We start from the raw sequence: 18,084 nt of genomic DNA, 5'->3' as shown, positions 1-18,084 counted from the left end.
ATATGGGAGAGTATGCAGCAATAGGTTAAATCGACAGAGAAAGACAGAAAAACGTCATTAATTGAGATTGTGCTTAAGTAGTTAGACACACTTGCACACTGAACCCAGACTGATCCTGAATGGAGGGCAGCCTCATTTTAGCAACACTATCAGATTACATGATTTACTCAACTGGACGTTGTCTAATCTCCTTTCAGTGATTCAGAAAGTCTTGGACGAAAGTGCCAACCCAGGGAAATCAGTTTTAATACTGCTTTTGACCCCTACATCCCTAAAAGTCCCTCTCAGCAGGTAGCACAGTTAATCCTTCATTAGGCAAGCCTCTTTCTACGGCCGCTTCATTACAACTTCATCAAGGATTAGTGAATGTGAAACCACTAACTGTCGGTGGCTTTAGTCACGCTGTGCGTCCTGGAGTTCAAGTCGGGGTGAGGAGTCAGACAATTGTCGTACACACATTCTCAGTGTGTATTTATTTTGCTAGGCTGCAATGAAAATGCGCTTGAATTCATTAATATTTCTTAGTATTTTAAAGGCATCAACACTTTGATATAAGTTCTGTTTATGCACCGTTTTCAGCCTTTGTAAGATCTTCCTTCAGACTTTCTTATTAAGATACATAAGTCTGCATCTCCCCATGACAGCCTTTGTAGATGAGCAGACTAAACCAGAAAGTGGGAGTTTAAGTAAGTGTTGTAAATGCTGCTCCTCTTCTGCTGCAAGTATTCCCCTCAACATAAGTGCTCCAATATAGCAATAACAGTCAAAACACTTGCTGCTACTTCTTTGTGTTTGAAGTTAAGATGCTCTGGCCCTGTTGTGGATGAAGTATCCTTTACTGAAGTAAAAATACTTCACTGCATTCGAAAATGTACACAAATGTACTCAAATTGTATAAAAATTAAAGGTACTCATTAGTTGGCTGTATGGCCCCTGTCATTATAATGCTACCATATCATACTATATCTTCTGATTATTATTTCTATTAAAATTACAATTAATTTACTATTACGTACTGTATGTGCAAATACAAAAGTACACAGGGAAATGTACTAGTATCAAAATAAAAATACATATTTTCACATGTACTTTTACTAATGCATTCATGTGTTCGTGAATCTTAAACAATGCATTATTGCATATTTTGTAAGCTCATCATTTGTTTTACATTTAAAATCTTATTGTTAAGTGTCAAAATAATGTAGTGTAGAAAAAATCCAAAAGTAAAATATTTTCCCCTGAATGATTGGGAAGTATTATTCAACTTAAAAACAAGTATCTCAAATATCTTACTTTGCTATCTGAGTTTATGTATTTATATGAACATTTCCCCACTGTGTGTGTTTGTGTGTGTGTGTGTGTGTGTGTGTGTGTGTGTGTGTGTGTGTGTGTGTGTGTGTGTGTGTGTGTGTGTGTGTGTGTGTGTGTGTGTCCCAATGAAGGTCTGCAGATCACTGGAGCGTCAGCCCTTCAAAACAAAAGCCCTCAGTGAGGCAGCCTGATGCACAGTGTGAGCTGTTCAAATGAATTACGTAACCTCACTGATCTCCACTAATCAGGAAAACCCCTCAGTTAGATAATTGATCTCTTCAGTTTATAGGCATAATGATTTCTGATTGTCCCGCATAATGTGATCCCCTTTAGTTTCAACAGAGTGTGCTGATTATATCATAGCTTTATTACTACGAAGCTATTCTGCCAATAGTTGTATTTATGATAAGAGCATCACATTGGAATCACATTAAGCATCACATGACATGCCTCTTAGGTCTGTCTTTAGTTTGGAGATAATCTTTTTACCTCATGCATGAATATTGTTATATTTTCAGAAATGGTTAACAATTTCTAAATATTATTTACTGCCTTTCTTAATATTTGTAATTAACATCCTCATTAACAGACATGTTTTGACTGTCTGCAATTGGCCATGCTTCGTTGTGTGATTTACACTCAAAAGTATCTTATATGTTGTGATTTAGTTAGATGTATGTTATTCAGAACAAACCCTTTCATTGTATGTGTCAAAATCAAAGCAGTTTTGTGATCGACTGTGCTGTTCATTTATTTAGAGAGCAGTGTTAGCTCCACCTTGTGGCCCACCTGTCTACTGCTACCTTAAATCAAATTCATTGCCAAGTTGCATGGGTGTTTTTGGTGCTTATAAATAAATATATTGAGAATTACAACTACTATAAAAAGTTAGGAGTGGATTTTTCACACTTATTTACTGTAAGAAATTGTAAAAAGAAAGATAAACATCATCATAACAATATTTTGTAGCAATACCACAGTAGAAATAATATGATAAAGGTAAAAAGTCATCAATTTAAATCAAGTCAAAACGTATTACCATCATATTTGATTGATTCTCCCAAAAGTAATCAGCATGAAGATGATTCATTTCAGAATAGTGTATGATGTAATTGTTTTATAATGAGTGATGCATTATGTGTTCATCATTTGTTACAGATGGTAAAGGTAGAAGGTGGGAATCATTTCAGTTACTCACATTTGTCTTAATACACCATAATGTAATAGTTTATTTATATTTCTAATAATAATCTCTATCTTTAAAATAGCTTAAGCTCCTACATAGCGAACGAAGTAAAAGGTAGATTTGTCTCAGTTTAGTAGAAGTCTAAAGTACCCTAATGTCCCTCCCTGCTGTCTTCAGAGACCTGTCGTTGCAAATGTCCCCTCTGTGGGACTAATAAAGGTATTCTGATTCGATGGCATCCGGTTATAATCAACAACAGGCACGCGGGGACTTCCTGCAGCCAATCACAGCTCCGCGTTAACCAGTTTGATAAAGTTCCGCTTTTCTCCGCCGTTTCACTTCGTGTTTGTTTCAAGGAAACACCGTGCTGCTCTCGGTGTTTAAAGATGTGGGAGAACCTGGGGGGAACACACCCGCTATGTTCACGGCACATCGGCTCTGAGTGAGAGCGACCAGCAGAAAGAGCCTCCTGTAGGAGAAGAACATGTATTTATGGCGCTTCTCCATCGCCATAACTCTGGGCTTGGTGTGGTATTTTTCAGACTGCGTTCGCTCGGTGACTCAGTACATTTTGTGTATCTTCTTTTGTTTTTCTTCTTCACTTTTCTTCGAAAACAGTGGAAGAGAGTACAGCACTCAGACTGATGAGGAGACAGTGGAACATCCCCTCCAGGTATTACATCAAAAAAAAATTGGCAACAACTTTTATTGCGGTAAATGGTTGCTTTTACGAGCAGGGTTGCATGATCGAAACTGAGTCAAATATGTGAGCGTGAGATGCATTAGTAGCCTACATCACATGATGATGGCACTTTTAACCGTTGTATATCCTGTAATAAGTGAGATAAGGCTGTTAATATTAGTATTAAATGTGTGTTAGTCAGTCACATCTCTTAAAGTCAAGTATTTACACTTGTCATATCAGTCAAATCAACTATGTGTTGAAGTATTTGCAATCATAGCCTGACGTGCATGTTTCCTACTGAGGCCTGGAGAACTTGTTTTCACTCATCACACATGTCACATGGAGTTCAGCACATACTGATGCTACAGTTTTTACTCTTTATCTTTTCATAACGTGGTTTATGAGTCGTGGTTTTGTTTTATTTCAAGGAAGCTGCTGAGGGACAGTTGCTTGGTGATTTATGTGACTTTGCAAAAAGCAGCGAGCATGCTGAACCTCTGGAGTCTCAGTATCCACATGTGAAGACGTCTCTACAGCAAGGTGAGGCATGTCTAACCGTAGAAAATGTTTTTTTTAGGGGGTTTAAATCATTTTACCGTACAGTTCTGGTAAACGTTTTATAAAAATGTGAAAGCAAAAGTAAATCAAGTTTCTGCTCTTGATCCCAGGGTGTTTTGTCAGCACATTTCACTTCTGTAAAGGACAGTTTTGCATAGACACGGCTGCAGCTGGAGCTCATGTTACATGGAGTGAGGAGTGGCTTTAAGAAAAGAATGTAAAGGATGAAAAACACACCCTCCCAGTACAGTATATAATGGATAAGGCTGCAATGTGCTACACGGGAAATTAGATTTGTGGTTCTTCAATATCAGCAGTTTCCGCTTTTCTTTTTGTGCAGTGTTTATTAAATTGGTTATGGTTAGAAATTAAGATTTATAGCATAGCTGGCGCTCAGATTCTTTGAGAATAATAATTGACTTTAAACACAGTTCATGTCCTCTCCAGTCACATTTATCAAAGCTACAGTCAGTGTTTGAAAATCCATTGAAAGTCAATGGAATGGAAGTAAAATTAAGCTTTTTGCAATGATTTGGCCTTAAAAGCACTTTTCCAGTCCTAAACACTGAATGTCAGTCATATTCAATCAGGGTTCCAAGGTGATTGTTGTTTATTTTCACAAATGTGGCTATTCATGTTAACAAAATTAAAAGCTGTCAGCAACTCATTATGTTTAAAAATACACAGCCTCCTTTAGAAATGTACATATATTCCTAACGTCTCAAAGTATTTTAAAAATAGTTTGTGTCCCACTATTAATACACAAAAACACAGCTGACAAATGTGAGATATAAAACTACAATAGGGTCTATTTACATGTAAAGTGATTTTATTTCAAGCTGTTTCCGTGCCCTTTTTTATTGAAAGTCTTTGTATGCCTGTAAATTGCTGAAAATATTAATAATTCATAGTTTAAAATATATATTATGGCCTATCGACATAAATGAGATGCTGTGTAAAAGCCCCACATCAGCACTTTCAGCTGGTTCTTGTTTTTTCTCTATAGGATTTATATATAAATAACGTTATGTTGCTATAAATAAAAAATGCTCTCCAGAAGGACCCGTCTTCATCAAGTTCAGAAGGATTTCCTGTCACGGATATCTCTGATGAGTTTTGAATTGAAAAGTTTGGACAGGAGTTTTGTGAAGTTAAAAAAACAGAGCTTGAATTTCCCCATAAAAGCTTTAAATGCGTTAACATTGACATGCCATTGCATTCTGTTTATTTAGTTAGTGAAGGCAATATTTTTCTTCCCACTGCTCCCTGTTGTTGTTTTGATAATCGTATAATCCCGAGAGTAATTCTTCATGCAATTTCAGCCTCTCACTTTAGGAGATTTTATCTTTTCTGTGTTATATATCATATTAAACGGAACATCTTTAGGTTGTAGCCTGACACAACATGACATTTAAAGACACCTCTTTGGAATTTGACAAACCCGGATGGCATTTTTTTGCTATTTTATGACAATTTATAGACTTAACTATTAATGTAGATAATATTAGGCAGATTGAGTAATATTGAATGCATTTGTTACTTGCAGCCCTAATTGCGTATGTACAAAATGTTGTGTTCTGAATGTGAATTCTCTTTTCTTTTTTCCGGAGCTTTCATTACCATAATTGGAACAAATGAAAAATTAAATGAATTTCGCTGCAGTCCTCGAGTTTGATGTTCAGAAGAAGAGCGTGGGAGTTTGGTGTGAAAGTGAATCATCTCTTTGTGACTGCTGTCCTCAGTGTTCGAGTGTGCCTACGCCCAGCTGGTCCTGCCTTGGTACGGCGTTCCTGAGCCGCGCGAGCAGCAGCCTCTGCATCAGGTGCTCAGCGGAGAGTTCGACTTTGTGATAGACCGGATCATCGACAGAGCCAAAGACTTTAATGTCTGCCAGGCGGTCGTGGGCTCTGTTCATATTCTGACCCAGCACTTACATAATGCCAAGCAGGCTGACAGGTGACGCCTACTCTCTCTCTGATTCATGCTGCTTCTGTTACTCAGTTATGTTTCTTAACTCTATAAACCTCCACAGTTTTATCACTTGTGAATTATTTACCTTACTTTTACAAGATCATACCTACAGTGACATCCTAAAAGTTGCTTTAAAGGTCCCATGTCATGGCCATTTCTACTGTTCATAATTCCATTGTTGAGCTCTACTAGAATAGATTTACATTGTTCAATGTTCCAAACTCACATTGGTTTCTCATACAGCATCTCTGTATAGTATGTGTATTCACTCTCTGTCCTACCCGGCTTGTTGAGCTCCTGCCCCCCCCTCCCTATGAGCCCACTGTGCTCTGATTGGTCAGCTCGCCCACTCTGTTCTGATGAGTCCACCACCGTTACAGCGGAACAACAGTGATTGTGTGTTACAATGGCGTTTGTTAGTAACCAGAAAATGACAACAGTAATGACAAACAGATGAGAATGCTGCGTGGGGTCTGGGTGCCGTGTTGGCGGGACGTTGCGGGCCTCGCTGCTCCGCCCTTTGAGGCTCGAGGAGCGGACAGTGTGAGCTGGATTACTGGTGTTGCTGCGTGGGGTCTGCGAGACACCGCGGAGCTCAGCCTGAGCACACACACACTCACAGCCTGAGCTCCGTGTGTTTGCGGAGCACCGCGGGGGGGGCGCCAGAGAGCTTCGGGGGGGGGGGGGGGGCGCAGCGTGAGAAAAAAATAACGAGAAACAGTGAAATCTAGCTAGTTATCTTCAGCCAGCTTTATGCGAGCGGCAACATGGAGCGGTACATTTTTTGTGAAGTTAGCCTACCTAAAGTGAGCGAGGAGACAGCGTCTGGCAGAAAACGGAGGAAGTATGACCTTGATTATTTGAAGCTAGGATTTTCATGGACCGGTCCTGGCAGGGGCGGACTGGCCATCTGTGTGTTCTGGAGAATCACAGAACGGCTGGTCGTCAGCGGGCCGTTGACGGCAGGCACCGCCCTTTATTTTAATTGTAATAATACTTACTTTGATCAAAAGCAAGTACCGGTCAAGGCTGCAGCCAGAGGATGATCTATTCCTGTCTACATTGCATCCCCGCATCATCCGCCTGTGCGCATTAAAGACGCAGACTCATTGTTCCCACTAAAGTAGGGGTGAGTGTAATAAGGAGGCAAAGTTGACGTTCAGTGTGTTGGCGGGAGCATATAAGGATTTATCCACGATTTTGAAAATGTTAAAACATTTTAAAAGATAAAAAGTTGTTATTTTAAGGAGGTGACGCTACTCAGCCAATCAAATCGGTGCAGTCAGTGAGTCAGCACGATAGATTCAAACACAGAGACGAGACAAGAAGAGAGAAAGACTCGGAGTCATTTCAAATGGCTTGCTCAAAAAAGAGAAAGGTAGACAGCGAAAACAGGTTGGCCAATCATAACAGAGCCGGCTAGCTAACCAATCAGATCAGACTGGGCTCTGGTTTCAGACAGAGGGTGAAAAGAGGTGCTGCAGCATAGGCAGTATGAGAAAAATAAAGAGCTTTTTGAACATTAAAGCATGGAGACATGTCACTGTAGTGGTACGAAATACAAATATGAACCTGCATATGAGCATTATAGGGCCCCTTTTATTGTTGGATCAAGCATCAGATCAAGATGAAACATCAACAGTCATTTCTAGTACTTCCTGTAATAATCACCCTTGCTCTCTGTTTCAGGGAACTCTTGTTCAGCTCCAGAGCAGAGGAGATCGCAGTCCTCAGGGAGTTTTCTGATGCTCTAGTACGTAACCTTTTCCCAAAACCTCTCTGGGGCCATGAAGTCAACCGCTGTGCCTTAAATGAGATTGTTGCCTTAAAGGGTAAGGAACCATCAAACTATCTCTCTGCAGGAATACACTCTTACATAAGGACACAGCTCACCAGAGCTTCTTTTACAAGTGTGATTTGTGTGTAATCCCTTATTGTCAGTGGCATAGTACAGCTTGGAGCATGAAAAAGGAAGGCACACTTCCGCAGTGATGTGCCAATTTCCTTTAGGGTTCTGTCTAATCCTTTTTAGAATAGATAACATGTCTTATCTTGTGGCAAATCTGCAGTGCAGTAGGTTTTGTCATCATGCGTGTAGCTCAGTTACAATGAGTGATTTTGACAGCTGTATTCAAAATATGAAATGGATATCTTGGCAGCTGGAAACAGCTTATTTCTAACTAAATAGTTTTGATATGAACTCAATATTTGAGTGTTCACACTAATTCAGAACATTTGGCAAATGATCCAGAGCTTTGATTTCGCAGTCAGAACTCATTTGCCAAATTTAAATTCATATTTTGACATTCCTGTAAATACAAATATTAGCTTTCTTATACAGAATAAACAAACAACAGTACTGCATGTACATTGGTACACTTTAGATGAGCTGGTAGGTGGATTTTGTTCCCATTGCAGAGACAAGCTAGTTGTTTCCAGTCAGATTTGATGCTAACATAACTGACTGCTGCCAACTCATAACATGAAGGCAAATTAGCATATTTTGTAAAATAATTTTAAAGCTAATAATTGTAAAGCTCTTTTAGCTATATTACTGACTGTGCAGCTGTGTCAAGAAGAGGAAAAGCCATAAACATGACTAATTTCACTAAACGGCTTTTGTGAAAAGTGAAATTCGTGCCTCATGATATTAGTGTGTTTATGCTAATGTCATGCAAACAGAGCTTGGTGGATTATTTTCTGTTCTCTTCAGGGCTGGGCCTGCTGGTGACATGGCTGTCGGACCCCGACAACCTGAACCAGCTGGTGGTGAACCAGCTGGACCGCGTGACTCCCAAAGGCTCCGAGGAGGAGCTGTGTGGGTCCGACCCGGATCAAAACTCTCTGGCTTCGCAGGAGGGAGAGGCTGAGGGCGGTGAAGCGTGAGTGGCTGTCATCTCCCCCCCCCCGCTGGCTTGACCTAGTCACAGTGAGCCTCAAAGGCTGCATGAGACACCTTCTGTGTTTTTTAAAATTGGAACTGACCTGATTTAGTTTGGTGTCTGTTTTCTTATGTATTTATTTCCAGGAGCTTGGAGGGAGCAGGGATTTCATCCAGCAGGATCAAGACCAAAAGAAAAGGTGTTGTGATTGGAGTTGTTGTTATTCAAAAGCCTGTTTAATTCAAAGCTCTTTGACACTCTAGGATGTTATTCTAACCTTTTTAAGCTTTGAGTATAAAACAATTCATATTAGGCAGGTAGAGTAGTTTGTGGTTGTTTTGAGGAGAGGCCTCTGCTTGCATAACATTTTGGACAAACCGTTTTGTGTACAGCAATGTGTTGTCAACTACATGACAGTGTCATTTTCTTTACATGTCTAATGAATCCCTGTTTCTTTGTTCTGTGTGTTGGTACAGCCAGCTAAGTACACACACAGCTGATGTCTGTGCCCCTCCTTTCTTTGTATTGTAAACAATCAAACCGTAATGAAGGCTTAATACGAAGCAATTATGCCATGACAATAATGAACCCTGTGATGTGACAAACGTATGCATTTTCTATAGTGATCGCATCATAAACATCATTTGTAGTAATCTGTAAGTCGTACCTAGATCTCATGGGATATCTATTCATTATTAGTCCATCACATGGATAATAAGAATTAACTAATTATACTTACATGCTTACATGCCTAATGATAATGGTGAATAGTTTCTCACTAGATTTCTATAGTGATGTCCAAGAGAAAAGCAATATGCAGATTGTTGTGATGATCAAGGTTGAGGTAGAATGCATTTGTATTGTCTCCATGAATCAGTTCATCAGAAAGGGACACTGTTTTTTCAGTGCTGTAATTTACACAATAAAGAAAAGAGTTACGAGGCAGTAACAAGTTGTGGAATCATCTGACTTTTTACATGTGGTCGTTGTCATTTACAGCCAACAAGTTAAAAGAAGGATGGTCGAAATTTGTGGACAAGGTAAAATGTAAGAAGGCCAAAAAGAAGAAGATGAAGAAGATGGAGCAAGACCTGATGCTGAGGGTCATGGCGATCCAGGGAGATGCGTCCAACGAGGACGAAGTCGACAGCAGAGAGGGCTCGCTCCACAGCCTGCACGACTCTGACAGGGTGAGGCTGCTGCACCTCGCCTCAAACTGAAGAGGATTAGTTGTGAAACATGACAGATTCACTGTGATTTTTTAAAATGTATTATTCAATTTTTTTTGTGTGTAAACACCATAAGGAGGACAGTGATCTGGAGAACTACTTGATGAGCGTCCAAGAGGACATGATGGAATTCAGGTTGTCGTATGAGATGTGGCGCGCTGGCAGCTGGGCTGTCAGCATCCCTCATGTGAGTTATAAATAACCGTGACAGTAAGGAATGTCCCGGAGGCTCGTTATCTGTCTGCTGAGGCTCTTTAAAACTTTGTCCTTGGATGGTATGTTAATGTTTGAGCAGCAGTTGACTGTGTTATAGGCTGAGTGGGATGGCGAGGAGCTAATCTTCACCTTTCACCTGGAGGAGAAGGACAGCCCGGAGAACCTGCAGTGGGACATCAAGAAGACATACATGGATGTCATATACTTCCGCAACAGATGGCAGGTAAAAGGCAGATGAAACGTTTTTTTGCCATTATTCTATATATTATCAGTTTAAAAGTCCAAATGTGTAGTATTTAGGGGAATCTATTGGCAGAAATTGAATATAATATTCATAATTCTGTTGTTGTTTCTGTATAACCACCTGAAATCGGCATTCCTCCGAACCTGAAGCCAATGCAGAAGTGCATTAAAAAAAGTGTATTCTCTCTAATGGCTAGCAGGGCGACATGATAGTTATGAGTTACATTTTTTTGCCTAGAAACATCTTGTTCAGCATTTTTTTGTAATCGTCTCCATCCTCTTTTGTCACTTCTTCTTTCCAAAAACAACATGGAGACTTTCACATTTTTCCGGCTATACATTTCTATATTAAAGTTGCTGTAGACTATGCCTATCAACAGTGAAATGTACACATTGTGAGGGGCTGCTAAATACCAAATGTACTGCAGTATATTCTTTTTGCTTGACCTCCTGTGAGGCCCTGTCGTCTCCATGCAGATGCTCTCTGTAGTTTCCACAGTGATTTACAGTTAAATCATGAATGTATAATAACTTAAATCTCTTCAAATTATATTTTTAGTACGCCCCTCTTGGGTCGTCCTAACTCACCCTTTTCTGTCTCTTCACCCTCCTCCCAACTCCATCTCCACACTCTCAACCCTCTCAACCCTCCTCCCACCGTATATAAATCCCCCCTAGACCCCACTCATAAAAGAAGAACTTCTGGTTGTCAGGACTTTTTTCCTTTTGACTTCAGATAACAGTTGTTTTGACCACTTACTGTCTAGCATGAGCCAGAGGGGGAAGCATTGTTGTGAAAACAAACCACAACTTTTCCCTGAAAGTCAGCTTATTGAACGGGCTGTCATGAGGGATACAGTTTTATTCTTTTGCCAGATATAAAAAACAGCGGGGTTGACCAAACACTGTTCAGTCTTGAGGCTGTCTTGTCATAAAATGATATTTTTCCTCTTTCTTTTTTTTTAGGACTCGACCAGCCTGCCCACGATCCTGCTGCTGCAGAAGTGGGAGGTCAACGCTGAGGTCAAAGAAGAAGCCAGAGTATCAGTGGAGCACTTTCTGCAGGTATAGACAACATCAAACTTAGATGTGCTGGCAGATAAACACCATCATAATCATCACTCAACATTTTCTTCATTTCTTTTCCAGGCGTTAGTTTCTGCTAATCTGATCGGCCAAACTCAACCGGTTTTTCAGTTCCTCTGCCCACTCGACAAGCTGCTGAACGAGGAGGAACATTACGGAGGCGTGTGGGGCCTCCTGAGCGGCCTGGCTTACTTCCTGACTCCAGGTCAGGAGGAAGAGGAGGTAAAGTTTTACATATTTGCTTTTCTTTAAGTCTACATGTTAGAGGCGCGATGAGTGTGGTCTGTCAACAAAAAAGTTGGCCCCGGCTCAACAGGGGTTACGCTGCTCCACAGCCTGTGAAACCAACACCAGATTTACTCTCTCTTGCTACGATCTGGCACCTCGGCGCTACGTTTTTATAGAGGTTGGCGCCCGGTCAAATCCCGAACAAAGCAGAATGAAAGAAAAAGGGAAATGCAGGCAGAGGGCTTCAGTCTCTGCAGATAAAATAACTCTGAGAGATGATCAGACGTGGATTAAAAAAACTCCCAGGAGAGAGAACAAAGAGATGAGTCGTAAAATCACAACACAAACTCTCCAATGTTAACATCCTGCACAGTTTACAGACCTTGTGCCGTGTTGACCTATTTCCCATGGTTGTTTGCACACACAGAATCAGTCGGCTATATGAGGGGGTATGCCATCCCGACTGTTAGCAAAATGACCTTGTTAACCTGCAATAATCCTCATCACCTGTTACAGTAGTTCTCAACCTACAGGTCGGGAGCCCTAGGGGGTTGCTAGGTATTGGTTTTAGACATTGGCTTTATCGGTAACTAATTTGCCTTAAAAAAATATATTTTTAGTTGATAAGAAAGTGTGTGTATGGGATTCTCCTTGGGGATTCCCAGCAGGTCAGAGGGAGTGTCAGGGAATGCATGAATACAAAGTGTCTGGAGCTAGCTGAAATTAAACTAACATCATAACAAACAAAGCGTTATTATTTATTTATATTTTCAAAAAGATCATTTGAGTTGAATTCTCTAAATTAGCAAGTGGAGGCCCAAAGAATCAGCTGTTCTTGAGGCCTCTAACGTGTCAGCTCCTTGAAAATGTGTGTCTACAGCAGCAGGAAGAACAGACGGGAGAATCAGGACCGGGCAGGAAGTATTTCCCGTCTTCAGGCTTTAGTAAAAGTCTGGGTTGATTTTTAGGTTTTACAAAGTAATGGACAACATTGATGGTTTTCTCAAACAGTGGCGCTACAAGGATGCAATATATTTTCGATCATTGGAGAAGACTTTAATGATGCATTTGATGAATTGACATGACAATAATGTTGAGAGTTTAAATACATTTTTGAATAAAGATTGTTTTTAAAACAAAAAAAGAATCACTCCAACCCCTTCTCTCACTCATTAGTAGTTTTTTCCTTCACCTTGCTCCCATTTCCCTTCTCTGTGGATTTCTACAATGAGGGGAAAGTTCTATTTATAACCATCAAAAGCGAGCAGTAAGAAACCGTGACGTGACGATTTCTGTCCATCTGTTTGGTGATCTTTGCTGCCTGCTCGTTTCGGTACTATGGACAGCGCCCCAATTAAGCCATACTCTTTTTACCATTTTGAAGCACAAACGCCCAAAAAGCATGAAACCTTTTGACATCTACAGTATGTGGGGATGAGGAGGTGCAGTTGGCATGTGCAGCAGAGAAAGTGCAGGAGCAGAGAGTTTGTTTATATGATTATCAGTTAATTAATAGGTGTTTATGTTAGTTTTGTCAGCCTGACTCATCGATCCTCTATCTCACTTACATTTTAAGAATCCTAACTAGCCTAACTGTGCTGTGTATTGATACATCCACGGTGTTGTGGTTCTTACGTAAGACCTGTGATGGTGACTAATTCTTATTGCTAGGGGGGGTATTATAAACGGTCAGATTTTCTGACTGCTCATGTTCCTTACTCTGTGTTTTCAGACTTGGCAGTTTCTTTATTATAATCAATGACATCATGAATAAAACAAAAGCAATCAGAGATTGAACTGGGAGTGAGGATATCCTTGACTTTTAATCCCTGTTATGCCTCAAGCTGGAATAACATAGACCCTGCATTTCCAACAATGTAACCTTACAGTATCTTTCATGAGAACTGGCACCCATGCTCAACACTGATAGCTTTTAAATGATTAAGCATCTCTTGTTTTAAACACAAGCTTTTTAGTTCAAATATAGTCTAGTTGATATCACTCTGCTGTGTTGCATTCCTTGTAAATCCAACTACATGTGTTATACAGTGGAGTGGAGTCTTGCTGAACAGATATATTTATGGATTAGTTCCCTGCTGGTGTTAGCCGCTCTGTGAGGCTGGTGCCTCAGGGTCTGCTGTCACAAGCTGATTGCTTTGTTTTCTCTGCAGAGCTCCAGCCCACAGACAGAAGCCCCCAAAGACATCATAACACCATTTCTGCATCCAGAATCAACAGCTCTGCCTTCAGAAACCGCTGCTGCCTCTACTGAGAAGGGCAGTGATGTTCCTGATGCTTCAATCCCTGCTATTGTTATAGAATATGACTCTCCTTCTGAAATTCCGGAGGAAGAAGAAACAGAAATTGAGCTGCGGTCTGCTTCTAACTGTGACTCTTCAAACGAAAACAGTACCCAAGACAAAACGGAGGAGTCAGATAACCCTTTAACCTCTCACTTTAAACTCATGTTTAAAGGTCTGAGTCGATCCAGGTCACAAGAGTCTCTTAACTCGACAAAAAACAGCAGTGACACAGACCCGCCTGACTCCATCTCCTTGCCTCACTGCAGCCAAAATGGAGGCATGCAGGGGGACAGCCCAGATGGACCATCCTGGCTTCTTTTCAGTGCAAAGTCACATAAAAGGGAGAAATCATGTTTTAGGATGGCAGGTGCAGTGCATAAGGCTAAAGTGAAGGACCAGGTCAGTTCTCCACGGGGGGAGGACCTCCAGGGTCAGAAGAGCCAAGTCAACTTGGAGCAGCTGGAAGCGACCAAAGCCATATTTGATCTGCTGAAGGAAATATCTGGTTTGTTTAAACTATTTAAGGCATTCAAAAGATGGTTAAGATGTGTTGAGGTTCTTGTCCATGGTCGCATTATACTGCAAAGAAGTAAAGTAATGTACTGCTGTGGATGTTGTTTCTCCTAACTTTCGGCGAGCCATACACAATATATGTACTATCTCTTTAAGGCCTGCAGGATTTTACAAGGGCCATTCTTTTTTTTTTTTTAACATAGGGCCTACTGCAACCTTTAAATTAATTAATGCATTTTTCCTAAAGTCTTCAAACCTGTAGAGACCTGGCACTCGCCTGACAAAGCTAATCCTTTGCAATGTGGTTTGTTTTTATTAACCATCATGTGGTATCTTGATGTGAAAGCATGCACTGGTATTAGAAACAGGGTGGTGCATTTGTGTGCAGTGACAAGCTAGAACAATCAAGTGTTGGCAGTTTGTAGCTTCAGAAGAGAGCCATAATCAAACATTGATGTGATGAAAATAAACGTTTGGTGACTTCATGTCCTGAAATGTAGATACTTAATCATACAGGCTGGAAGATAGTAAAGAAAAATTGAGTAGTCTGAACCGCTTTAAAAAAAAAGTCTAGTCATGACAAACTCATATTAATCTATATTATTACTGACTTGCTGCTCCTGTCTTTGATCAAGTAAATTCTCTCCATAAATCCAATTTTACAAACTAAGCTTTAACACTGTCTGTTTCAACAGGAAACTCCATCCTCGTGAACATATTTGATGCCATTTTGAAACCTTTTACGCCCATCTTGAAAAAGTAAGTGTGTTTTATTGATGAATCTTTTTACAGAGTTTTGATTAGAGCGTGTGAATCCTCGAGTGACTTCTGGTTGTTTTCTCCTTCAGGAAAGTGAACTCTTTCCTGGACAAGATGAACCCAACAGAATTGCAGATGGCGGCTTATATCGACACTCTGCGGAACAAACAGTGGCCAGAAATCAAACCTGCAGCACCTCATCATGCTCGCAGTGAGGAGGAGAAGAGCGAGACGAGGGAGCGGGCGCACGGCCTGATCAACGCCAGATGTAGGTGACACCTCTCCATCAGAAGGAAGTACACAGTTATTTTTGGCGCATCTATAATCTCTTTTCATGTTCTTGTTGTAGATTCAAACTATCTAATCCTGAAGAAGACAGACATGGAGGCTGTTTTTAATCTTTTCCAGGACAGAGAGGGAAACCAAACGCTGGTATATGTGAGTCTCATCATTTACTTTCTGTCATTAAATTATTCAGATCATTTATTCAAGTTGAAAGTTGGAAAATACTACAGCGTAAAAATACTCCATTACTAATTAAATGTAGTGTAGTACAAGTATAAACTAGCAGTTAGACTAGCAGTTAATGGAAATACAAGCACCTAAAAAGTCGGCAGACTACAAAGTAACTCATAAAGCTAAAAATCTAAGTGTAGTGATGGAGTCAGACCTGAATTTTAACAGTCACATCACAGCAGTCATTAGGTCTGCCTACTATCACCTGAAGAACATATCTAGGATTAAAAAAACGAATGTCGCAACAGGATTTAGAAAAACTTGTCCGTGCTTTTATCTTTAGTAGACTCGACTACTGCAATAGTGTATTCACAGGGCTCACAAAAAAATCCATCAGAAAGCTGCAGCTGATTCAGAACGCTGCTGTTCGAGTCCTCACTAACATTAAAAGAGTGGATCACATCACTCCGGTTCTGAAATCTTTACACTGGCTTTCAGTCGGGCAAATAATTGATTTTAAAATACTATTACTAGTTTTTAAATCACTAAATGGCTTAGGACCGAGGTATATAAACGGTCTCCTGCATAACTATGAACCATCAGGGAGTCTCAGGTCCTCTGGGTCGGGTCTGCTCTCTGTTCCAAGATTAAGAACTAAACATGGAAAAGCAGCATTTAGCTATTATGCCCTGACAATCTGGAACAAACTGCCGACCGCATGCACGTCCGCTGAAACACTTCCTATTTTCAAATCCAGACTAAAAACATATCTATTTGCCGCTGCTTGTAATAGAGCTGTATGCCTTTTATTCATGTATTCTGTACCTGCTGTGTTTATTTATTTATTTCATTATCTTTGCTTTTTTTATGCCTGTTTTTAAATGCCATTTAATAATGTGTTTATGCTGTATTTATTCTTAAATGTCTTTTTGTTTTTATTTTGTAAAGCACTTTGAATTGTCACGTGCTGAAAGGGGCTATATAAATAAAATGGCCTTGCCTTGCCTAAACACTGTACATGGGTACATTACTTGAGTAAATGTACTGACTTCACTTCCAAACACTTTCTAATTTATCAGTTTTTTTGTTTTAATTTATAAAAATGTTGTTCTGATTTTGTTGCATTATCTTTCATAACAGATGCTCCTGTCATACCTGATAAGGGAATTTTTTCCCAACGAGCATTCCCTAAATGTGAGCGCCGCTGCCCTCCAGAAAGTGACCACCTCCCCCAGCTGATCTGTGAATCATCAATGTTTTTAATGGCATTTTTTTTAGAATATCTAATTATTTATTTAACATAAATGCCCTGAATATCTGTGACCATTTCTGTATAGATGTCGAACATTCCTCTCTGTTGTTTTTACCTCAAATGTACTGTGAACAGTTTTGTGTTTATTCTTTTGGTTTTTATTTTTTAACAGTATCATTTTGTAAGTAATTAACCCTGACTTTAATCTTTGTGAAATCAGAGACATTCTTTATGGGATCAAGCTTTACACATTTTGCTTTTATTGTAAAACTCACAGGAGAAAGTAATAATTACACCCTTCAAAGTTAAAGTTGAATTACATATTAGAAAGTATTTTGTGTCACTTTGAGCACTTGTTTTTTGGTGAGTGTTTATTTTCTGATTAAGTTTTATATAATAGAAGATGCCACAATTACCTTTATCTGTCAGTGGACAGTGCCACTAACAAAAGAAACTGTTGATGTGAAACACTTAAGTTTATTTCAAATGAAATATTTTAATAAAGATTCTCGTTAAATGTCCTGCTTTGTGTCTGTTCATTGAGTTAAGTTTGTAATATAGCAGTAAATCACGTAAAATGTAATTTGGTTGCTGATGCCAACTGCTTATTTTCTCTGAAGCAATTATAAGGTAGAATAACTATCATTACTTTAAAAAAACAAAACAGAAAATGCCCATTTATTTTTACTGTTGGTTCACGTTAAGTACCATAAATGTCCTGTAATGTAATAGATGCACCCTAAAATACCGGTTTAAATGTTTTTTAATTATTAATTTCATATTCACCATTAAGCAACGCAATATATTTTATTTTTAATAAATCATATAGGCTACTATTTAAAAGAAACAAATATGTATATTCTTTTTTTGAACACTAGCCCACTTTTAATTAACAGTGAAAGAGTAGTTTCTTTGCTATAAATATACCCTTTAAAAATTGAATTGTATTGAAACTCTGAAGTAGCCTACCTTTTTTTAGGTTCTTTTTTTACACATGTCCTGTTTTCTTTATACTTTTTAAAATATTGTTATACTACACTTTTTTACTCTGGGATTAACTGAAAGATTTAACTTTTATGATATATATATATAAAATATATATACACACATAATAGAAAATGTTCAGTTATATACTGCAGATATCACATAAAGAAAACCTGAAAATTCCTTGTTTATTAGGTTCTTTTTTTCACCCTTTAGATACAC

General features: G+C 39.3%; 1 protein-coding gene across 1 annotated transcript; it reads left to right on the top strand.

Annotated features, from left to right (window-relative positions):
• Positions 1-311: 311 nt before the first annotated feature.
• On the top strand, positions 312-17,399 carry si:rp71-46j2.7. The gene is made up of 17 exons (XM_034202889.1): positions 312-428; positions 1,443-3,170; positions 3,611-3,722; positions 5,483-5,696; positions 7,401-7,543; positions 8,425-8,593; positions 8,740-8,792; positions 9,593-9,783; positions 9,899-10,009; positions 10,136-10,261; positions 11,248-11,346; positions 11,431-11,589; positions 13,767-14,403; positions 15,107-15,170; positions 15,260-15,438; positions 15,520-15,608; positions 16,767-17,399. Exons 2-17 carry the CDS (start codon positions 2,982-2,984, stop codon positions 16,863-16,865), a joined length of 2,634 nt encoding a protein of 877 aa, XP_034058780.1. The 5' UTR covers positions 312-428; positions 1,443-2,981; the 3' UTR covers positions 16,866-17,399.
• The last annotated feature ends 685 nt before the right edge of the window (positions 17,400-18,084 follow it).

This window comes from Gymnodraco acuticeps, unplaced genomic scaffold (genome assembly GCF_902827175.1).
Source record: "Gymnodraco acuticeps unplaced genomic scaffold, fGymAcu1.1, whole genome shotgun sequence".
Taxonomy (NCBI): domain Eukaryota; kingdom Metazoa; phylum Chordata; class Actinopteri; order Perciformes; family Bathydraconidae; genus Gymnodraco; species Gymnodraco acuticeps.
This window is presented reverse-complemented; position numbering and strand designations above follow the sequence as displayed.